Source organism: Oncorhynchus kisutch, linkage group LG25, assembly GCF_002021735.2.
Source record: "Oncorhynchus kisutch isolate 150728-3 linkage group LG25, Okis_V2, whole genome shotgun sequence".
Lineage (NCBI taxonomy): Eukaryota > Metazoa > Chordata > Actinopteri > Salmoniformes > Salmonidae > Oncorhynchus > Oncorhynchus kisutch.
In genome coordinates, this window is record NC_034198.2 from 12,019,027 (window position 1) to 12,043,497 (window position 24,471).

Sequence of the window (24,471 nt, forward strand, 5' to 3'; positions counted from 1 at the left end):
ATGCTTCACAGTCACCTTGGTGACGAGAGGGAGACAAATGAAAGGCACAGAGAGTAGCCATATCAGAGCAAATCCTCCAGGCTCTGCGGAAGCCTATTACATGGCAAACTGAAAGCTCATCGTGTGAAAGCACCGGTGTGCATGTGTGAGAGAGGGAGAGGAGGGGGGGGGGGTGAACAGGTGGCTAGAGAAGGGGAGGGGGCGTCTGTGTTGCTTTGCATGAGCCCTTTAGTCCGATCAATCACCTCACTCATTGTAGATAATCATCCATAGCTACTTGTCTAAATGGACGAAATTTACTGTTCTCCTAGTATCTCTGTCTTGTCAAAGAAAAAGATCACTCTTTGAGCTAATGGTTTAAGCAATTAGATAATATGGTGGTGTGGACTCTTCAATAATTTATGGATACAATCAAGTTTCGTGCGTTCAACAGTTTTCATTGTACTCCAAATAACGGCCTATTCGCATATTCTGTCACAGAGTCTATGATGAAACAACATGTATTGCTCATATTAAGCTATTACACCGTTTTGAGGCAGAAATTCCGAAAAATGATTTAGATAATATATGACTGTATCTACCCATGGCTGTGTCCCCCCCAGGATGGGCACGTTCGTGACCCTGGCGGAGGTGCTGGAGGCCCGGGGGTCACCTCTGGAGGAGGATGAGGTATGGTGTCTGCTACTGGGCACCGCCGAGGCCTTAATGGAAATCTCTCACAAAGGTACCTGGACATATTTATATGCTTTTCCGTACCCATGATAATACACACCGGCAGGATCTTTTGACCTTAAAGGGATTGTTCACGCCCACGTGTGTCAGATGTTTGCAGTCCTCCATAAGTGGTATTATGTTGAGCTGACTTTCATATCCCATGACTTGTTTTTGTATATGCATCTTTATGCATGAGAAGAAATAGGCCTCAAACCCGAGATGATTGGGAAGGGTAGGCAACACAACGTCATGCTTTACTTTTAATAGTTTTGTCTTTTGTCCTCTCCACAGGTCCTGGTAACATGTGCAGTGTACTGAGCCCTGGCTCAGTGCTGCTGTCAGCCACTGGGAACCTTGCTTTCAAGAGCTGTCCCCGGTCAGAGAACCTTGGTTCCTTCACTGCTCCAGAGGTACAGGAGGGGCACGCTGCCTCCAACAGGACGGCCTCGGAGAAGGTGCTCAATGAACCCCTGGTCGCAACGTCATCGCATCTCACTGCATAATCCCATTTCATATCCGTCTGTACTATATGGCCAACTCCGATGGTCTCCGTTGGCTTGACATCTCGCCACTGTTTTGGTTCTCGACCTTTGGCTTTGGATCTGTCTCTGTCAGTTAGCGTGTATGTTCGTCACACGCAGTGTCTTAGACGGCGCGGCGCTATTTTGACGAAGCTTGGGTGAATGATGCGTCTTACGGTTTACAAAATTACACTGATTGACCAGATAACATGCGATTGAAAATGCAAACTTTGTAAGGTCACGCCCACACCCCGTTTGACCTAAAGTCATGAAATGCGGTACATAGGTCCCTCTCCTTACAAGGAACAAATTTGCCTCAGGGACCCATGAGGTCCGCCCTGATGGATTTAGAATTTTGTGAAAAACACTTAAAACGCTACTCCTCTAGCACCAAACAAACGACATGTTTACTGTTGCCTTGTTTTTCTCTTTGTTTTCTTCAGATGATTGTATATTCCCTAGGAATGACCCTCTTCTGGTCCGTTGATTATCAACTACCTCAAAACCAGCCCATTCAGCTGAGTGACAACCTGAACAACCTCTTGCTGAGTATGTGTGAGGACACGGTCCACAGACGAGCAGATCTTGTGACCGTGCTGGAGAACTGTGAACAGCACATCAAGGCTGCTCAACTGCCCCTACCAGAGAAGCTCATCAGACAGCTAGTACAAGATGTCTTCAGGGACTCTGTGAGTCACCCACATTCCCTTTTTGGTTTAGGCAATGCACCTGTAGTCAGTATAGCTGTCACTCTACACTCCATGTGCTGACCAGCACACTGACATTATAGGGTCACATTTTCTAGAAATAAATTGGCCTCTATTCCATATTGTGACAATACTGGCTGCTTGCAACTCTATCTTGGCTACAATCTACAGCTGGGTTTCAATTGAGATCATATTGATTTGAGACATGGTTATTTTTAAGGATAGGTCAGTGCAACTTATCTAATTCATCAGCTGTCATTCTATTGTGTTTTCTAGGTTGATCATGTGTCCATGGCTGAGATTGGTCCTCAACTTACTGACCGGAGTCAGATGGTCAGAGAGAGGCTTCACAGTCTCTCAGGAAGTGCCTCGTACCATAACTCCACCTGGGCACTGAGAAACAGAAGCACCCCAACATTCCAAGCTGAGCTCAGCAGAGGGTAAGAACCTAGCAGTCGCCTTTCAAACAACAAAAGGCACATTTTGACCGGAATACACATATTATCAGCTTTACAAGTGTATATATATATTTTTTTTAAGGGATAGTTCACGTAACTGTCTATGGACAATAAGTTAAAGATTTTCACCCCTGTAATCTGTATTTTTCTTTCTCCCAGAATTCCCCAAGGATCACGTCACAGAGAGAGTTACAGCAGCTATCAGTCACATAGCCCCTCTAGCCCGTACCTGGATGGCTTTCGCCGTGGCAGCGTCAGACCTGTACCATACACATATCTAAACGAGTCCACGGTCAGTCTTAATGAAAAGAAAGCCAAGGTATGATATCATAGTGAGTCGTGTGAAATTTCGGGTTGACATTTTAGTAGCTCTTAATGTTTCGATTCGTTATTTCTGCAGGATATGGGTCCTGAGTTCATTCGAAAGTTAGACGAGCCTCTGGTTGTCTTGGAGCTGCCCGGATCCATTGTGGTAATTATGGCTTTATCATCGGCTAGTGGTCTGGCCTGCTCAGGTCAGGCCTCACCACCTCTTCTTATCCAGGCTGCATCACATCCGGCTGTGATTGGGAGTCCCATAGGGGCGGCACACAATTGGCCCAGCGCCATTCGGGTTTGGCCCATGGTGGGCCGTCATTGTAAATAAGAATTTGTACTTAACTGACTTGCCTAGTTAAATAAAAGGTGAAACAATCATTTTTTTTAAATCAAGAGCTACATCAAATGCCTTTTATCATCAGCCCAACTGTCATCCGTCAGTCTTCACATGAATCACTCTCTTTCTGTCTCTTAACCCAGTCAAAGAAAGGGAAGTCTCCCTCCTCTATGAGGGAGCTGAGTGTGGTCATGCCAAACGGACAGAGCATCCTGGTCAAGTGCGACGTCAAGTCAGAAGGAGGGGATGTCTTTGATATGATTGTTGCCCACTCCAATCTGGTGGAGCACTTCTACTTTGGCCTTGCTTACATTGATGGTAATGCACAAATATTGCATGTCGTTTACTGGGAAACAGTGTTTTGTTGGGTCATTTATGGCTGTCTTTACATGGTTTGTGGGTTAAAAAGGTCACTCTTCCTTTTTACCTCTCGGTTTTAGACCATGAGTTTTTCTTCCTGGAAAATGACACAAAGATATCCAAGGTCGCCCCCGACAGTTGGAAGAAAGTGCCTACCTCCACGTTTGTCCTTTTCTTCAGGGTGAAATTCTTTGTCCACGACATCTCTCTCCTTTTGTAAGTACCTCGCATCCGCTCGTGCTTACAGTGTATTGTATTCAAGGTCGGCCGATGGAATTCATAGAGGTCAGGCAATGTTGCAGATTGTCCACTGCTTTCTCCATGGAAGCAAATTGTGTGTGACTGGGTTTTTTTGGCAGGCACAAACTGACTCGTCACCAGTACTACCTACAGCTGAGGAAGGATATACTGGAGGACAGGTTGGCCTGCCATGAAGAGACAGGCCTATATCTTGGTGCCTTGGCTCTCCAAGCAGAGTATGGAGACTGCATGCCTGAGGTATTTTATACATTTTATTTGAGTTATATGGTTATACAGTATCTTTGATATCCTGTATAGTCACCTGATTGTCAAGGTCTAGGTGGATTCTTCTGCATATTTACAGTATCAGTCACAAGGTTGGACACACCTACTCATTCAAGGGTTTTTCTTTATTTTTACTATTGTCTACATTGTAGAAGACATCGACTATGACATTACAAATATGGAATCATGCAGTAAACAAAGTGTTAAACAAATCAAAATATATTTTATATTTGAGATTCTTCAAAGTAGCCACCCTTTGCCTTGATGACAGCTTTGCACACTCTTGGCATTATCTCAACCAGCTTCATGAGGTAGTCACCTGGAATGAATTTCAATTAACAGGTTTGAGCCAATCAGTTGTTGTGACAAGGTAGGAGGTATACAGAAGATAGCCCTATTTGGTAAAAAATCAACTCCATATTATGTCAAAAACTTTGAAAGTTTCTTGAAGTGCTGTCGCAAAAACCATCAAGCGCTATGATGGAACTGGCTCTCATGAGGACCGCCACAAAAGGAAGACACAGAGTTACCTCTGCTGCAGAGGCTAAGTTCAGTAGAGTTAACTGCACCTCAGATTGCAGCCCAAATAAATGCTTCACAGAGTTCACATAACAGACACATCTCAACATCAACCGTTCAGAGGAGACTGTGTGAATCAGCCCTTCATGGTTGAATTGCTGCAAAGAAACCTCTACTAAAGGACACCAATTAGAAGAAGAGACGTGCTTGGGCCAAGAATCATGAGCAATGCACATTAGACTGGTGGATATCTGTCCTTTGGTCTGATGAGTCCAAATTTGAGATGTTTGGTTCCAACCGCCGCGGAGTAGGTGAAATCATAATCCTTGCATGTATGGTTGCCACCGTGAAGCATGGAGGAGGAGGTGTGATGGTGTGTGGGTGCTTTGCTTGTGACACTGTCAGTGATTTATTCAGAATTCAAGGTACACTTAACCAGCATGGCTACGGCAGCATTCTGCAGCGAGACACCATCCCATCTGGTTTGCGCTTGTTTTTCAACAGGACAATGACCCAAAACACACCTCCAGGCTGTGTAAGGGCTATTTGACCAAGGATAGTGATAAAGTGCTGCATCAGATGACCTGGCCTCCACAATCAACCGACCTCAATCCGATTGAGATGGTTTGAGATGAGTTGGACCGCAGAGTGAAGGAAAAGCAGCCAACAAGTGCTCAGCATATGTGAGAACTCCTTCAAAACTGTTGGAAAAGCTTTCCTCATGAAGCTGGTTGAGAGAATGTCAAGGGTGTGCAAAGCTGTCATCAAGGCAATCTCAAATGTAAAATATATTTTGATTTGTTTAACACCTTTTTTGGTTACTACATGATTCCATATGTGTCACGCCCTGGTCAAAGTATTTTGTGTTTATCTTTATGTATTTGGTCAGGCCAGGGTGTGGCATGGGGTTTTTGTAATTGTGGTGTGTTTGTCTTGGGGTTTTGGTGTTAGTATTGGGATTGTAGCATAGTGGGTATTCTAGCAAGGTCTATGGCTGTCTGGAGTGGTTCTCAATCAGAGGCAGGTGTTTATCGTTATCTCTGATTGGGAACCATATTTAAGCAGCCATATTCTTTGAGTTTGTCGTGGGTGATTGTCCTTAGTGTCCTATGTGTACTCTTGGTTAGTTTGCACCAGATAGGCTGTTTCGGTTTCGTTTATTGTTTTTGTAGTGTTCGTGTAAGTTCGTGTTTCTTTGTTTTATTAAATATGAATCTCAATCAACACGCTGCGTTTTGGTCCGATCCTTGTTCTACACCTTCGTCAGAAGAGGATATAGAAGAAAACCGTAACAATATGTGTTATTTCATAGTTGTGATGTCTTCACTATTATTCTACAATGTAGAAAATAGTAAAAATAAAGAAAAACCCTTGAATGAGTAGGTTTCCAAACTTTTGACTGGTACTGTAAGTAGATATTACCTTGTAAATACTACAGCTGGGCAGAATTGGGCACAGTTAATTGAATATCCGGATATCTATACGGATTTTAGTATTAAATTACTTGAAAGAGTTTTCATTTTTGGAGCCACATTTTTTTTGCCCTTTTTTAATCCTTAAGAGTTTATTGGCACACCCGGGTGTCAAATTAATGAGCATAATAAAAAAATCCCCATTAAAATCCTTCAGTTTAAGCTAGCGATAGCTGCAGAATGGGCCGTATCTCAATTCACTGCATCCGCCCATTTCGGCCTTCCGCATCTGCGGTGGAAAGTGACAGGCTATAGTGCTGTTTGTCAGCCCAGGACACATCCAGACAATCTTCTCAGGAAAACGTCTGTAGCATCAGAATGTGCCTAATAACCACTACATGGAAAGAGTCGACTTTCACAAACACAATGGTGTTCTCCGTTTTGCTCTACGACACGCACAAGTGTCACGGGACTCTTCTGTATACGGTGTCGCCGATGTGCCAATTTTTGTCTGTGCCGTCCAAACCGTTTGGGCTACAAACTAATATGACCCCATTGTGGAAAGGGGAGACTCACAGGCATGGCGATGTTCTCTGTTCTGCTCTACGTCCCCCACAAGTATCATGGGACTCGTCTGTTATTAACCCATACAAATGAATGGAGGTAGTTTTGTGCCAATTTTTAAAAAGAGGTTAAATGTGTCCCCGCAATTTTTTTCCTGAGCTTTCTAATATTTCCTAGATTTAAAAAAATTACACTTCAAAACCCTTATGATGTATTATTTTTTACTGACTTATTTTTTGCCATTTATGAATATGGTATTCAATGTGTTTCTATGGGCTATAATATTAAAGGCCAAATTCAATATTTTATCAAACAATAAAATAAAATAAAATATATTTTTAAAAAAATCTAAAAAACATACAGGGGGTCCTAAAATTCAAAATCAAATAACTTAATGATCCATGGTGTGACCAACCTAAAATAGTTCCATGTATTAGCTTAGTAGAACCCCCCCCCCCCTAAAGGCTTAGACTTTTAGAGGTTAGCAATGAAAAAGCTGTCCAAATTAAATAAAAATTTATTTGTGCCATTTTTACCTGAAAAGATATTCCATGACTTTTAAAATTCTGAATTGAATAAAATAAACTTTTGAATGTTTTTTTAAGGGTGTGTTGAGCTACTCTTGTGCTACGTCTGCACATTTAGACCTCCAGGCTGCCCTGACATGATCGGCATGACACGGATCCATGCAAAACATACCAGAAAACCTTTTTGTAAGAGAATCATGGAAAATCGGACTTCTCTTCTCGCTGTTGCTTTTAGCCAAACTACCGGAGAAAAGCAGAATGTTCTCTGTTTACCTCTGCCGTGTGCATTTGCATCATTCTGATTGGTCGAGAGTCAAGAGCAAAAAAAAAAGCTTTTATTATTATTATTACAAATTTTGACTGTCATAAAAATGTCATTATATTATTTGAATATTAAAATAATTTCAAATGCCCATCCATGGTAAATATTTTGTAATATTAGCTCTAGAAATGTTATAGTTGAGTGATGACTAAATGTGATCTGATATTTTCCAAAGGTTTATGGGAGGAACTACTATCGACCAGACCAGTACGTTGCCAAGAGCGTCATGGAGAAAAGAGCCTTGCCTTACCTAAAGGAGGAATTGCTACGGTTACATGTCAATAACTCCACGATGAGTACTGACGAGTCCGAACTTGAGTTCCTAAAGGTAACATGAGCCAATGAAAACACTTCATAGAGTTATGGTGTTATATAGCGTACAGTGCATTCGACAAATATTCAGAACCTTTTACTTTTTCCACATTTTGTTATGTTACAACCAAGATTGAACTCTTTGGCCTGAATGCCAAACGTCTCGCCTGGAGGAAACCTGGCACCATCCCTATGGTGAAGCATAGGGTGGCAGCATTATGCTGTGGAGATGTTTTTCTGTGGCAAGGACTGGGAGACTAGTCAGGATCAAGGGAAAGATGAACGTAGCAAAGTACAGAGAGTTTGTTGATGAAAATTTGCTGCAGAGCACTCAGGACCTCAAACTGGTTCACCTTCCAAAAGCACAATGACCCTAAGCACTCAGCCACGATAATGCAGGAGTGGCTTCGGGGCAAGTCTCTGAATGTCCATAACGTGCCAGAGCCCGGACTTGAATCCGATCTAACATATCTGGAGAGATATGAAAATAGCTGTGCAGTGACGCTAACTATCCAACCTGACAGAGGGAGAAGAGAGGAATGGGAGAAACTCAAATACAGGTGTGTCAATCTTCTAGCCTCATGTGGAAAAGGTCAAGGGGTCTGAATACTCTGAATGCACTGTATACATACACTATATACAAAATAATGTTGACACACGTTCAAATGAGTGGATTCTGCTATTTCAGCCACACCCGTTGCTGACAGTTGTATACAATCAAGCACACAGCCATGCAATCTCCATAGACTAAAACACAGGCAGGAGAATGGCCTTACTTAATAGCTCAGTGACTTTCAACGTGGCACCGTCATAGGATGCCACCTTTCCAACATGTCAGTTCGTCAAATATATACCCTGCTAGAGTAGCTCCAGTAAATTGTAAGTGCTGTTTTGTGAAGTGGAAACATCTCGGAGCAACAATGGCTCAGCAATAAAGTGGTAGGCCACACAAGCTCTCAGAACCGGATGTGTGTTGCGCATAAATATCGCCTGTCCTCAGTTGCAACACTCACTACCTTCCTGCCTCTGGAAGCAATGTCAGCACAATAACTGTTCGTGAGGAGCTTCGTGAAATGGGTTTCCATGGCTGAGCAGTTGCGCACAAGCCTAAGATCACCATGCACAATGTCAAGCGTAGACTGGAGTGGTGTAAAGCTCACCGCCATTGGACTCTGGAGCAGTGGAAATGCTTCATTAAATAGTACCCGCAAAACACCAGTCTCAAAGTCAACAGTGAAGAGGCGACTCCGGTATGCTGGCCTTCTAGGCAGAGTTCTTCTGTCCAATGTCTGTGTTCTTTTGCCCATCTTAAACTTTTCTTTATATTGGCCAGTGTGAGATATGGCTTTTTCTTTGCAACTCTGCCTAGAAGGACAGCATCCCAGAGTCGCCTCTTCACTTGTTGACGTTGAGACTGGTGTTTTGCGGGTACTATTTAATGAAGCATTTCCACTGCTCCAGAGTCCAATGGCGGTGAGCTTTACACCACTCCAGTCTACGCTCTATTTAATGAAGCTGCCAGTTGAGGACTTGTGAGCCATCTGTTTCTCAAACTAGACACTCTAATGTACTTCTCCTCTTGCTCAGTTGTGCACCGGGGCCTCCCGCTCCTCTTTCTATTCTGGTTAGAGCTAGTTTGCACTGTTCTGTTAAGGGAGTAGTACACAGTGTTGTACGAGATCTTCAGTTTCCTGGCAATTTCTCACATGGAATAGCCGTCATTTCTCAGAACAAAAATAAACTGACGAGTTCCAGAAGAAAGTACTTTGTTTCTGGTCATTTTCATTAATGTAATCGAACCCACAAATGCTGATGCTCCAGATACTCAACTATTCTAAAAAAAGGCCAGCTTTATTGCCTCTTTAATCAGAACAACAGTTTTCAGCTGTGCTAACATACTTGCAAAGGGGTTTTCTAATGATCAATTAGCCTTTTATAATGATAAACTTGGATTAGCTAAAACAACATGCCATTGGAACACAGGAGTGATGGTTGCTGATAATGTCTCTCTGTACGCCTATGTAGATATTCCATAAAAAAAATCTGCCATTTCCAGCTCCAATAGTCATTTACCACATTAACAATGTCTACACTGTATTTCTGGTCAATTTGATGTTATATTAATGGACAAAATATGCGATTTTCATTCAAAAAGAAGGACATTTCTAGGTGACCACAAACTTTTTGAACGGTCGTGTGTCTATATACACTGCTCAAAAAAATAAAGGGAACACTAAAATAACACATCCTAGATCTGAATTAATGAAATATTCTTATTAAATACTTTTTTCTTTACATAGTTGAATGTGCTGACAACAAAATCACACAAATTATCAACCCATGGAGGTCTGGATTTGGAGTCACACTCAAAATTAAAGTGGAAAACCACACTACAGGCTGATCCAACTTTGATGTAATGTCCTTAAACAAGTCAAAATTAGGCTCAGTAGTGTGTGTGGCCTCCACGTGCCTGTATGACCTCCCTACAACGCCTGGGCATGCTCCTGATGAGGTGGCGGATGGTCTCCTGAGGGATCTCCTCCCAGACCTGGACTAAAGCATCTGCCAACTCCTGGACAGTCTGTGGTGAAACGTGGCGTTGGTGGATGGAGCGAGACTTGATGTCCCAGATGTGCTCAATTGGATTCAGGTCTGGGCTGGTCAGTCCATAGCATCAATGCCTTCCTCTTGCAGGAACTGCTGACACACTCCAGCCACATGAGGTCTAGCATTGGCTTGCATTAGGAGGAACCCAGGGCCAACCGCACCAGCATATGGTCTCACAAGGGGTCTGAGGATCTCATCTCGGTACCTAATGGCAGTCAGGCTACCTCTGGCGAGCACATGGAGGGCCGTGCGGCCCCCCAAAGAAATGCCACCCCACACCATGACTGACCCACTGCCAAACCGGTCATGCTGGAGGATGTTGCAGGCAGCAGAACGTTCTCCACAGCGTCTCCAGACTCTGTCATGTATGTCACGTGCTCAGTGTGAACCTGCTTTCATCTGTGAAGAGCACAGGGCGCCAGTGGCGAATTTGCCAATCTTGGTGTTCTCTGGCAAATGCCAAACGTCCTGCACGGTGTTGTAAGCACTACCCCCACCTGTGGACGTCGGGCCCTCATACCACCCTCATGGAGTCTGTTTCTGACCATTTGAGCAGACACATGCACATTTGTGGCCTACTGGAGGTAATTTTGCAGGGCTCTGGCAGTGCTCCTCCTAGCACAAAGGCAGCGGTAGCGGTCCTGCTGCTGGGTCATTGCCCTCCTATGGCCTCCTCCATGTCTCCTGAGGTACTGGCCTGTCTCCTGGTAGCGTCTCCATGCTCTGGACACTACGCTGACAGACACAGCAAACCTTCTTGCCACAGCTCGCATTGATGTGCCTTCCTGGATGAGCTGCACTACCTGAGCCACTTGTGTGGGTTGTAGACTCCGTCTCATGCTACCACTAGAGTGAAAGCACCACCAGCATTCAAAAGTGATCAAAACATCAGCCAGGAAGCATAGGAACTGAGAAGTGGTCTGTGGTCTCCACCTGCAGAACCACTCCTTTATTGGGGGTGTCTTGCTAATTGCCTATATTTTCCACCTGTTGTCTATTCCATTTGCACAACAGCATGTGAAATTTATTGTCAATCAGTGTTGCTTCCTAAGTGGACAGTTTGATTTCACAGAAGTGTGATTGACTTGGAGTTACATTGTGTTGTTTAAGTGTTCCCTTTATTTTTTTGAGCAGTGTATAAAATGGTTATGTCAGTCTCGTTAATTCCATACTACTAATATGTGGACCAATATTTCAATCATTATACTAAAAGACTGTGGCACCTGCACGGTGCATCATAGGCAAACATTCTTAGCCCGTGCGGGAAGCTTGCACGTCGGCCGTTCTAACATCTTACTTCCTCCCAGGCCACCCAGCAGCTTCCTGAGTATGGCGTTCTGTTCTACCGCGTGGGTCGCGAGAAGAAGCCAGTCATCGGAGAGCTGATCTTAGGAGTGTGTGCCAAAGGAGTCATAGTGTATGAGGTTAAAGATAGCTCCCGCTCCACAAGTCAGACATTCCACTGGCGGGAAACGGCCAGTATTTCCTCCTCTGTGAGTATCATGCCTTTTTATGATAATGCAAACACTGTTTGTTTTTTTCATTGGAGTTACACTTTATTGAAGGGAACTGAGGAATGTTGAAAGTGAATGTTTACTGAATATACTGAACAAAAATATAAACGCAGCAATTTCAAACATTTTACTGAGTTGAAGTTCACATAAGGAAATCTCAGTCAATTTAAATAAATAAATTAGGCCCTAATCTATAGATTTCACATGACCGCGAATAAAGATATGCATCTGTTGATCACATATACTTTAAAAAAGGTAGGGGCGTGGATCAGAAAACACATCTCCTTTGCATAGGTTGATAGGGGCCTATGGAATGTTGTCCTACTCCTCTTCAATGGCTGTGCGAAGTTGCTGTATATTAGCGGGAACTGGAACACAATTTCATACATGTCTGGTGAGTATGCAGGACATGGAAGAACTGGGACATTTTCAACTTCCAGGAATTGTTTACAGATCCTTGCGACACAGGGCTGTGCATTATCATGCTGAAACATTAGCTGATGGCGGTGGATGAATGGCACGACAATGGACCTCACGGTATCTCTGTGCATTCAAATTCCCGTCAATACAATGCAATTGTGTTCGTTGTCTATAGCTTATGCCTGCCCATACCATGATCGTATTGTCTGAGATCCCTAAAGATTGGAAAGCTGCCGCGGTCATCCCCCTCTTCAAAGGGGAGACACTCTAGACCAAAACTGTTACAGACCTAAATCTATCCTACCCTGCCTTTCTAAAGTATTCGAAAGCCAAGTTAACAAACAGATCACCGACCATTTCGAATCCCAACGTTCCTTCTCCACTATGTAATCTGGTTTCTGAGCTGGTCAAGGGTGCACCTCAACCACGCTCAAGGTCCTAAACGATATCATAACCGCCATTGATAAAAGACAATACTGTGCAGCCGTTTTCATCGACCTGGCCAAGGACTTCGACTCTGTCTATCACCGCACTCTTATCTGCAGACTCAACAGCCTTGGTTTCTCAAATGACTGCCTCGCCTGGTTCACCAACTACTTCTCAGATAGAGTTCAGCGTGTCAAATCGGAGGGCCTGTTGTCCGGACCTCTGGCAGTCTCTATGGGGGTGCCACAGGGTTCAATTCTAGGGCCGACTCTTTTCTCTGTATATATCAATGATGTCGCTCTTGCTGCTGGTGATTCTCTGATCCACCTCTATGCAGATGATACCATTTTGTATACTTCTAGCCCTTCTTTGGACACTGTTAACAAACGTCCAGATGAGCTTCAATTCCATACAACACTCCTTCAGTGGCTTCCAACTGCTCTTAAATGCTATTAAAACTAAATGCATGCTCTTCAACCAATCTCTGCCCGCACCGGCCGCACATCTAGCATCACTATTCTGGACGGTTCTGACTTAAAATATGTGGACAAACTCTCCTTCCAGACTTACATTAAGCATCTCCAATCCAAAATTAAATCTAGAATTGGCTTCCTATTTCGCAACAAATCATACTTCACTCATGCTGCCAAACATACCCTCACTGATGTAATTTACAAAATAGCCTCCAACACTCTACTCAGCAAATTGGATGTAGTCTATCACAGTGCCATCTGTTTTGTCATCAAAGCCCCATATACTACCCACCAGTGTGATCTGTATGCGCTCGTTGGCTGGCCCTCGGTTCATATTCGTTGCCAAACCCACTGGCTCCAGGTCATCTATAAGTCTTTGCTAGGTAAAGCCCCGCCTTATCTCAGCTCACTGGTCACCATAGCAGCACCCACCCGTAGCACACGCTCCAGCAGGTATATTTCACTGGTCATCCCCCACGCCAACTCCTCATTTGGCCGCCTTTCTTTCCAGTTCTCTGCTGCCAATGACTGTAACGAATTGCAAAAAACACTGAAGCTATATCGCCCTCAATAACTTTAAGCATCAGCTGTCAGAGCACCTGTACACAGCCCATCTGTAAATAGCCCACCCAACTACCTCATCCCCATATTGTTATTTATTTTTTGCTCCTTTGCACCCCAGTATCTCTACTTGCACATTCATCTTCTGCACATCTATCAATCGTGTTTCATTGCGAAATTGTAATTATTTTGCCACTATGGCTTATTTATTGCCTTACCTCCCTAATCTTACTACATTTGTACACCCTGTATATAGACTTTTCTATTGTGTTATTGACTGTATGTTTGTTTATCCCATGTGTAACTCTGTGTTGTTTGTGTTGCAATACTTTGCTTTTTCTTGGCCAGGTTGTAAATGAGAACTTGTTCTCAACTGACCTATCTGGTTAAATAAAGGTGAAATAAAATAAAACATTTAAATAAAAATCTGTGGCATTGTGTTGTGTGACAAATCTGCACATTTTAGTTGCCTTTTATTGTCCCCAGCACAAGGTGCACCTGTGTAATGATCCTGCTGTTTAGCTTCTTGATATGCCACACCTGTCAGGTGGATAGATTATCTTGGCAAAGGAGAAATGCTCACTAACAGGGATATTGTCACGTCCTGGTCTTAGTATTTTGTGTTTTCTTTATTATTTTGGTCAGGCCAGGGTGTGACATGGGTTATTTATGTGGTGTGTTTTGTCTTGGGGTTTTTGTAGGTTATGGGATTGTGGTATAGTAGAGTTGTCTAGGTAAGTCTATGGTTGCCTAGAGTGGTTCTCAATCAGAGGCAGGTGTTTATCGTTGTCTCTGAATGGGAACCATATTTAGGCAGCCATATTTGAGTGTTTCGTGGGTGATTGTTCCTGTCTCTGTGTTTGTTTGCACCGGATAGGGCTGTTTTGGTTTTTTACGTTACATTTAGTATTTTGTATTGTTTGTTATTATCTTTATTAAAGATGTATCGAAATAACCACGCTGCATTTTGGTCCGATCCCGGCTACACCTCCTCTTCAGAGGAAGAAAACCTTAACAGATATAAACATATTTGCACAAAATTGGAGATACATTTTTTTTCCCGGACTGAGCATATTTCAGGTCTGCTGAAATTTTAACATTGTGAAAATTCTGTGCAACTTCCCAGAGAAAGTTTACTGTGAATGCTGAGGCTGTACCTGCTTTAAGTTACACTTTTAACAGTGGCCAAGTAGTCTACTGTGGCTATTTGATCATAATGTAGGTCTACCAGAGTGGCCTACCATCAAAAGCAATGTAGAAAATGGATCATTCAGCCAACAGTAGCAGCCAATGTGTGATGTTCAATGTAGGCCAACATTCCATGAGACATGCAGGGCTTGACGTTAACCTGATTATCTACTTGTCCTCCAGACAAGGAGGTTACTGAAAATGTTTTTGTGTTGTTTGATACAAGAAACCACTTTACAAAATGAAATGCACTATTATTCCCATTATTACAGTGAATCAGACAAATTATGCTACCCTCTGCCTATTGGCTACTTAGCTAATTCAAGCCTGTCTCAAAATACAACAATGCCCCTTTAAGAACAATTATCTCTTTACCTGACTCACTTTTCAACTCCAAGAGGGCTGCCGTGTGCCTTTTACTGAGTGGCTTCCGTCTGGCCACTCTACCATAAAGGCCTGATTGGTGGAGTGCTGCAGAGATGGTTGTCCTTCTAGAAGTTTCTCCCACCTCCACAGAGGAACTCTGGAGCTCTGTCAGAGTGGCCCTTCTCCCCCGATTGCTCAGTTTGGCAAGGCGGCCAGCTCTAGGTAGAGTCTTGGTTGTTCCAAAGTCCTTCCATTTAAGAATGATGGATGCCATTGTGTTCTTGTGGACTTTCAATGCTGCAGAAATGTTTTGGTACCCTTCCCCAGATCTGTGCCTCAACACTACTGTCTCTGTCTCTCTACGGACAATTCCTTCGACCTCATTGCTTGGTTTTGGCTCTGACATGCACTGTCAACTGTGGCACCTTATATAGACAGGTGTGTGCCTTTCCAAATCATGTCCATTTAATTTACTACAAGTGGACTCCAATCAAGTTGTGTAAACATCTCAAGGATGATCAATGGAAACAGGATGTACCTGAGCTCAATTTCGAGTTTCATAGCAAAGGGTCTGAATACAGTTGAAGTGAGAAGTTTACATACACCTTAGCCAAATACATTTAAACTCAGTTTTTCACAATTCCTGACATTTAATCCTGGGGAAAAAAAACCCTGTCTTAGGTCAGTTAGGATCACCACTTTATTTTAAGAATGTGAAATGTCAGAATAATAGGAGAGAATGATTTATTTCCCAGTGGGTCAGAAGTTTACATACATTCAATTAGTAGTTGGTAGCATTGCTTTTAAATTGTTTAACTTGTGTCAAACATTTCAGGTAGCCTTCCACAAGCTTTCCACAATAAGTTGGGTGAATTTTGACCAATTCCTCCTGACAGAGCTGGTGTAACTGCATCAGGTTTGTAGGCCTCCTTGCTCACACACACCTTTTCAGGTCTGCCCACACATTTTCTGTAGGATTGAGGTCAGGGCATTGTGATGACCACTCCAATACCTTGACTTTGTTGTCCTTAAGCCATTTTGACACAACTTCAGGAGTATGTTTGGGGTCATTGTCCATTTGGAAGACCCATTTGCCACCAAGCTTCCTGACTGATGTCTTGAGATGTTGCCTCAATATATCCACATAATTTTCTTATGATGCCATCTATTTTGTGAAGTGCACTAATCCCTGCTGCAGCAAATCACCTCCACAACATGATGCTGCCACCCCCGTGCTTCACTGTTGGGATGGTATTCTTTGGCTTGCAGGCCTCCCCCTTTTTCCTCCAAACATAATGATGGTCATTATGGCCATACAGTCTATTTTGGTTTAATCAGACCAGAGGACATTTCTATGATCTTTGTCCCCATGTGCAGTTGCAAACTGTAGTTCTTTTTAATGGTGGTTTTGGAGCAGTGGCTTCTTCCTTGCTGAACAACCTTTCAGGCTATGTCGATATAGGACTCGTTTTACTGTGGATATAGATACTTTTGAATCTGTTTCCTCCAGCATCTTCACACGGTCTTTTGCTGTTGTTCTATTTTCACTTTTCACACCAAAGTACGTTCATCTCTAGGAGACCGAACTCGTCTCCTTCCTGAGCGATATGACAGCTGCGTGGTCCCATGGTGTTTATACTTGCATACTATTGTTTGTACAGATGGTACTTTCAGGAATTTGGAAATTGCTCCCAAGGATGAACCAGACTTGTGGAGGTGTACAATTCTTTTTCTGAGGTCTTGGCAGATTTTTGGGGGGTTTTCCCATGATGTCAAGCAAAGAGGCACTGAGTTTGAAGGTCTTGAAATACATCCACAGGTACACCTCCAATTGACTCAAATTATGTCAATTAGCCTATCAGAAGCTTCTAATGCCATGACTTAATTTTCTGGAATTTTCCAGGCTGTTTAAAGGCACAGTCAACTTAGTGTATGTAAACTTCTGACCCACTGGAATTGTGATCCAGTGAATTATAAGTGAAATAATCTGTCTGTAAACAATTGTTGGAAAAATTACTTGTGTCATGTACAAAGTAGATGTCCTAACCGACTTGCCAAAACTATAGTTTGTTAACAAGAAATTTGTGGAGTGGTTGAAAACGAGTTTTAATAACTCCAAACTAAGTGTATGTAAACTTCCGACTTCAGCTGTACTTATGTAAATTGTCAATGTGGGGTATTGTGTTTAGATTGACGAGTAATTGTCTTATTTAATCCATTTGAGAATAAGGCTGTAATGTAACAAAATGTGTTAAAAGGGAAGAGGTCTGAATACTTTCCGGATGCATCTACTCACGACCACAGCTCTTAACACAGTCCAGTTCAATGTAAATGGCCAGATCCATATATGGTAACGGTCTATTTACATATAGGCCTACTGCAACTCTGATTGGTCATGCTGCCGGTCTTTGTAGAGTAAGGGCTGAGTTGTTCTCAATAGAATCCTACTCCAATGCGTTCTGCCAACAACAAAATCTCTTGCATAGTTGGTTTTGTTTCAGTATATTGCATTGAACGTTGTTAATTTTGCGTTCATTCAATAGCAATTGCCACAGTAACGGAAAACGTTGATAGTGTTAACAGGGAAAACTCTAGAAAGTTGAGTTCAATCTCATGCTTCTCTTCCTGGGCTGATAGTTCTTCCGGGAGCCAGTATAGAGGCTACTGCACGCCGGTGCGCAGCTTAGAGGAAGCATGTTGCGTTTATTTTTGTTCAGTGTAGTTGAATATAAATATTTTATAAGCTGTTGTTTTTGTTGGCTTGTTATGTCTGTAAATGCCTTAACCGGTCCTCTCTGTCCTTCCACAGCGCCGTAAATTTGTCATCGAGAGCAGAGGGAGCAAGAAAAAGCACACCTTAGTCACAGAGAGATCCAAGACGGCCACGTACCTGTGCAACCTTTGTTCTGCCCAGCACAAGTTTCACAATGAGATGAACTCTCGCCAGCTCAGTCACAGTCTGGCCTCAGGTCAGAACCTTTCATGTCATCCTAACTGGCTTGGGGCCAAAAGTTTTTCCTGGTTTGGTAACAGTCAAGAAGAACTCCTGGCCCCGTCCGTAACTACTACTACTACTACTACTACTACTACTACATTCCTGTTAATACTATGCCAGAGACAGCTTGTTCTGATTTGATACAGTTTGTGTCCTGTTCTTGGTGAATCTTAGCCTGACTTTTTGCCAGACTCTTCAGCCATACAGCTAGCAAGCTATACACTGAACGTACAAAACATTAGGGACATCTACTCCATGACATAGACTGACCAGGTGAGTCCAGGTAAAAACTATGATCCATTATTGATTCACTTGTTAAATCCACTTCAATCAGTGTAGATGAAGGGGAGGAGGCAGGTTAAAGAAGGATTTTTAAGCCTTGAGACAATTGAGAGATGGATTGTGTAAGTGTGCCATTCAGAGGGTGAATTGGCAAGACAAAAAATGTATGTGCCTTTGAACTGAGTATGTATGGTAGTTGGCGCTATGCGCAACAGTTTAAGTCGTCGAGAACTTGCAGTGCTGCTGGGTTTTACACGCTCAACAGTTTCCAGTGTGTATCAAGAATGGTCCACCACCCAAAAGACATCCAGCCAACTTGACACAACTGTGGGAAGCATTGGAGTCAACATGGGCCAGCATCCCTGTGGAACGCTTTCGACACCTCGTAGAGTGCATGCCCCGACGAATTGCGGCTGTTCTGAGGGCAAGAGGGGTGCAACTCAATATTAGTAAGGTGTTCCCAATGTTTTGTCCACTCAGTGTATATCCTGCTATTGTTCCACGTGGGCTCATTGACAGGCCAAACAAGGACATGTTGTGATTATAGTACAGTTATTAGAGCAATTTGCACACTTATTAGATCTACATTTACACCCATTTTGATTTCACTTTAGCCACTTTTGACCACCCATGGTTTGAACGTAAGAGCCCCTTCTCTTTCCAGAGGAGAGCATAGTGCAGTATGCGGCAGTGTGTCGGTCTCAGAACAGCCGTAGCCAGATGAACAGCCAGGTGAGCCGGTGCTCTGTCTCTGAGTCCATACGGACAGACAGCGGTCTGACCACACCGCAGGGCGACTCCATGACCAAACTGTGTGATGACATTGCCGCCAAGATCGAGGCGCGGATCAAACAGCAGCGTGTCCTCCACGAGCAGTGGTAGGAGTGATGGAGAGCATGAAGTTCCCTTCCCTGTATTATATATATATATATATATATATATATATATATATATATATATATATATATATATATATATATATATATATATATATATATATATATATATATACTGTACATACCTTTTCTTTCATTTCTTGCATCTTTTAAGTACCTTAAATACAGTGGCAAGAAAGTATGTGAACTACCTGGAATTACCTGGATTTATGCATAAATTGGTCATAAAATGTTATCTGATCTTCGTTTAAATCATAACAATAGACAAACACTGTCTGCTTAAACTAATAACACACAAGCAATTATACATTTTCATGTCTTTTTTTTAACACACCGTGTAAACATTCACAGTGCAGGGTGGAAAAAGGGAACCCTTGGATTTAATAACTGGTTGACACTCCTTTGGCAGCAATAACCTCAACCTAATGTTTTCTGTAGTTGCGGATCAGACCTGCGCAATGGTCAGGAGGACTTTTGGACCATTCCTCTTTAGAAAACTGTTTCAATTCAGCAATATTCTTGGGATGTCTGGTGTGAACTGCTCTCTTGAGGTCATGCAACAGCATCTCAATCGGGTTGAGGTCAGGACTCTGACTGGGCCACTCCAGAAGGTGTATTTTCTTCTGTTGAAGCCATTCTGCTGTTGATTTACTTCTGTGTTTTGGGTCATTTTCCTGTTGCATCACCCAACTTCTGGGTGATGTCCTGTTGAGCTTCAATTGGCGGACAGATAGCCTTACGTTCTCCAGCAAAATGTCTAGATCAACTTGGGAAATCTGTCTGATAGCAAGCTGTCCAGGCCCTGAGGCAGCAAAGCATCCCCAAGCCATGATGCTCCCTCCATCATACTTTACAGATGGGATGAGGTTTTGATGTTGGTGTGCTCTGCCTTTTTTTCTCCACACATAGTGTTGTGTGTTCCTTCCAAACAACTCAACTGTAGTTTCATCTGTCCACAGAATGTTTTGCCAGTAGCGCTGTGGAACATCCAGGTGCACTTTTGCGATCTTCTGTGGTGTCCTCTCATGAAAACTATTCTTGTTTAGTGTTTTACATATCATAGATTTGTCAACAGAGATGTTAGCATGTTCCAGAGATTTCTGCAAGTCGTTTTAGCTGACACTCTAGGATTCTTCTTAACCTCATTGAGCATTCTGCGCTGTGCTCTTGCAGTCATCTTTGCAGGACGGCCACTCATAGGGGGAGTAGCAACAGTGCTGAACTTTCTCCATTTATAAACAATTTGTCTTACTGTGGACTGATGAACATCAAGGCTTTAAGAAATACTTTTGTAACCCTTTCCAGCTTTATGCAAGTCAACAATTCTTAATCTTAGTTCTTCTGAGATCTCTTTTGTTCGAGGCATTGTTCAATGCTTCTTGTGAATAGCAAACACAAATTTTATGATAGGGCAGGGCAGCTCTAACCAACATCTCCAATCTCGTCTCATTGATTGGACTCCAGGTTAGCTGACTCCTGACTCCAATTAGCTTTTGGAAAAGTCATTAGCCTAGGGGTCCACATATTTTCCAACCTACACTGTGAATGTTTAAATCATGTATTCAATATAGAGAAGAAAATACAATAATTTGTGTGCTATTAGTTTAAGCACACTGTGTTTGTCTATTGTTGTGACTTAGATGGAGATCAAATAACATTTTATGACCAATTTATGCAGAAATCCAGGTAATTCCAAAGGGTTCACCTACTTTTTCTTGCCACTGAATGTCTTTCATCGAATGTTTTTGTCATTTCATTTCTCCCTGTATCATTTCCAGCATAGGGAGACCATTGTCTGGGAAACTGTCACCAGCCCTGTCTCGTGGGTCTGGGAAGTGTGGGTCTGAGGCACCCTCCATGTCTTCAGGAGCCAGAGGTATGGCTCGATTATCAGCTCCCAAGACAATTAAAACCTCATAACACTGTTGAATCAGGGACAGGATCAAGAGTCGGTGTTCCCCGGAAGCCTTCCAAAGCCAGGGCACCGCGAGGAGGACACCCTAGCAACCGCCATAGTATCCTATCATTATCAGGAAGAGATGGCATACAGGCTTCTAACGAGGCAGCTGTGGTCGATGTATTTCGATACCAGGTAGCTGTGGTACTTCAGTCAATAGATGTTCTTTTGTTGTGTTCAATAGATGCCCCAACAAAGAGTGTCATACCAGAGAGAGAAGTCATTTGTGTGTCCTTAAAGAAAGACCCGAAGTACGGCGTTGGTGAGTATACCGTTAACAGCATTGAGTCGTGTGTGTGTGTGTGTATATATATACATTAAAGGACATGTTTTAGATTAGCACTACAATGAAAAGTCATTGTTCAAAGGAAATCCTTTTATTTGTTCAGGTATTGTGATAGTTGGAGAAGACACGGTGGGGAAGTACGACCTGGGTATCTTCATAGCATCCATCGTGCCGGGGGGACCAGCGGATAAAGATGGCCGCATCAGGCCAGGTCCGTGATCAGGCTTTTTTTTTTTCTCCAGGCTTCACCTCACAAAACTCACACCGGATTATGACGTCTGGTCTGGCTACACAAAACGTGTGGATAATAGCCTTGCATGCTGGGTTTATAGGCTTTCTAAGCTCTTACGTGAGCTTTGTCTGTTGACACTCTGCTGGTTAATTAACAAAGACTAGGGGCCTTGTCTAGATACAACCCCCAGTCCCTTTTCTTATCCCCTGCTTTTATGACGTTTACAAATCTGAATGAATTGGATAGGGGCTAACGGTTGATTCCGGGCCAGGACTAAGTGGACACCAACAACAAGATTAGTCATATTTCAATGAAATATAAAAGTGAAACCTGATATAATGAAATGCTATGGTGATGTTCTCCCTCAGGTGGGCGTCTGATCTCTCTGAACCACACCAGTCTGGAGGGCATGACCTTCAGTGAGGCTGCAGAGGTCATGCAGAACAGCCCACGGGAGGTCACACTAATTGTGTCCCAGCCCAAAGGTACTGGATGTGTGTGTCTCTGCTCTGTTCACAGCTGGTTTAGTAATAAACTGTGTTTTTGAAGTAGACATGAAACTTGCTGGCTTTTCAGCTAGACACTAGTTAGACCTCCAAATACTTAATTAAGCTACTGGAATTTGAATTCTTTGTCCTCTGTAGAACTTGACTACAGTACATACCACCAGAAGATGCTGGTGGAAGGAGCTATAGAAGGACGGGCTGGAATGAAGTAAATTAAACGGTATCAAACACGTCACATGTTTGACGCCGTTCCATTCCAGCCATTAAAATGAGCTCATCCTCCTATAGCTCCTCCCACCAGCTTCCTCTGATACATACTGTACGTGGCCAGAGGTTTTCATGACTTTCGTTATTAGCTGATAATTCATCTGTTTGTTTTTTTTGTGTGTTTTTTTACAGTTTCCTTGACACCCAACAGCGTGAAATCTCCGCTATTGAAGAACTACGAGTCCCAGACCACTTTGATGACTGATGTACACTCTGGGGAGGACGACCTGGATGAGATCGTGTCTGTCATGTTGACTCCAAAGACTGGCAGTAGACTGCAACTCCCTGACGTACGCATCCTCAATGCTCAGGTAACCAATGGCTACTGGACCATCTCCTCCGTGTTACAGACAATACTGTACATACCGCACATGCTTAGATTCAGGAACAGTGAAGCCTTTTGTGTGATCGACGAGCGTTTTGGATTTTGTACACAAACAAGACAACGAACATTAGCAATCAACTCTACAGAATATGTCTGTTAAATCTGATGAAAGAATACAAAAATACAATACAATACAGCCGTTCTCGTGAATTGCACCATTAATCATTAGCTCTTATCCTCTATACATTTTTCAGGATGGCTGCTCCAGGGCTCCTTCCATGAACTGCTTCAGGGGTGATGAGATATCTGTGGAGCTAAAGAAGAATGCTGGAGGAGGGTTAGGGATCAGTATCGCTGTGAGTTAACTCACCAACCCTGCTGTTTCACACCGAACTCCCTAGGACAACACCAGTTATAGGCAAAGGGTGTATTTCCTGGTAGGCGGGAGAGGGATGGACCAACTGTAATTAAGTCTATGGGGTGTACAGATGAGTTGACCACACCTCTCTGGACAGGAAGTTAGCTGTCCTCTATGTCTCTGGGTAATCCTTCAGTCCCCTGGGGCTAATCACCTTGGAGAGGGAGGGCCTGCAGCTTGGAACCTGTCTGCCTACTGGACATTACAGTAGCCTACGGTAAAGCCCAGGTGTGTGTGTGTGTGCACCATCCTTTACAGACTGTTGTTTCCCAGCTGGTTGTATGGCTAGAGACCAACACAAAAGGAAGCTTAGCCTTGAGTAGCCCCTTAAAGCACAGAGTGCATTTAAAAAGCACATGTGTGTGTGAGAGACCCTGACCCGTTACCTAACAGCCTGTGACCGGTCAACCTCAACAGGCTATGTGAGTTACTCACCACTCACAAGGCAGGTAGGTGCAAGCTGTTGAGAGAGAGAGAGACTTAGGAGGTCGTTCCTTCTTGAACAAAATATGTACATGTACCTACTGCCTACCGACCTGGTGCCAACAGGAATCGCCATGTTCGTCAGTGGCAGACACTTGACTTTGAGCCAATCAGAGAGCCCGAACCTCCACGTGGGGGAGCTGACAGGAGTGACAAGAAAAGGATAAAAGAGGGCACTTTTCCCGGTGTAATCCACCCCCTTCATCAGAATTGTTCTAACTAAAACAGTAAAGCTGCATAATCATAATGTTGCTAGTTATCTAGTTGTGGCCATCTGGCTACTGGGCTTACTACAAATTGTGGCTAGTTAGCAACAACATTAGTGCATCTTGCTAGTTAGCTAACATTAGCTATCTACAGCAGGCACAAGCCAAACGTAGCTTAGGAAATCTACTGCCATTTTGTGGTCTGGAGTATTTTAATGACGCTGATTGGCGGTTGATCTGTGCTATGTGAACAAGGATACTGACTTTTTGTTGGTGTCTTCTCATTATGCCTGGCCGGAATTCGGATGATGTGAAGGGGGACCAGGGATGAGAGCACACCCCACCACACGCCTGGTGTGTCTGTTGGCATTCTGTGTTTTTTACCTCCTTCTTGTGATAAACAGAGTGTAAGACCTGATAAACATACATTACTCCTTTTAATCATCCCTCTCATTTACAGTAGCAGC

General features: G+C 43.2%; 1 protein-coding gene across 1 annotated transcript in view; it reads left to right on the forward strand.

Annotated features, from left to right (window-relative positions):
* The first annotated feature begins 603 nt into the window (after positions 1-603).
* Positions 604-24,471, forward strand: part of LOC109869972 (FERM and PDZ domain-containing protein 2-like) — a 31,170-nt gene continuing 7,302 nt past the window's right edge. Inside the window, exons 1-19 of the mRNA XM_031804579.1 lie at positions 604-724; positions 1,006-1,169; positions 1,679-1,924; positions 2,219-2,372; positions 2,553-2,719; positions 2,801-2,872; positions 3,199-3,373; positions 3,496-3,631; positions 3,775-3,913; positions 7,460-7,612; positions 11,511-11,696; positions 17,961-18,120; positions 19,093-19,306; positions 21,103-21,200; positions 21,466-21,543; positions 21,671-21,778; positions 22,168-22,284; positions 22,705-22,883; positions 23,152-23,253. Coding sequence (XP_031660439.1) covers positions 604-724; positions 1,006-1,169; positions 1,679-1,924; positions 2,219-2,372; positions 2,553-2,719; positions 2,801-2,872; positions 3,199-3,373; positions 3,496-3,631; positions 3,775-3,913; positions 7,460-7,612; positions 11,511-11,696; positions 17,961-18,120; positions 19,093-19,306; positions 21,103-21,200; positions 21,466-21,543; positions 21,671-21,778; positions 22,168-22,284; positions 22,705-22,883; positions 23,152-23,253 — 2,769 coding nt within the window. The remainder of the gene's footprint in view (positions 725-1,005; positions 1,170-1,678; positions 1,925-2,218; positions 2,373-2,552; positions 2,720-2,800; positions 2,873-3,198; positions 3,374-3,495; positions 3,632-3,774; positions 3,914-7,459; positions 7,613-11,510; positions 11,697-17,960; positions 18,121-19,092; positions 19,307-21,102; positions 21,201-21,465; positions 21,544-21,670; positions 21,779-22,167; positions 22,285-22,704; positions 22,884-23,151; positions 23,254-24,471) is intronic.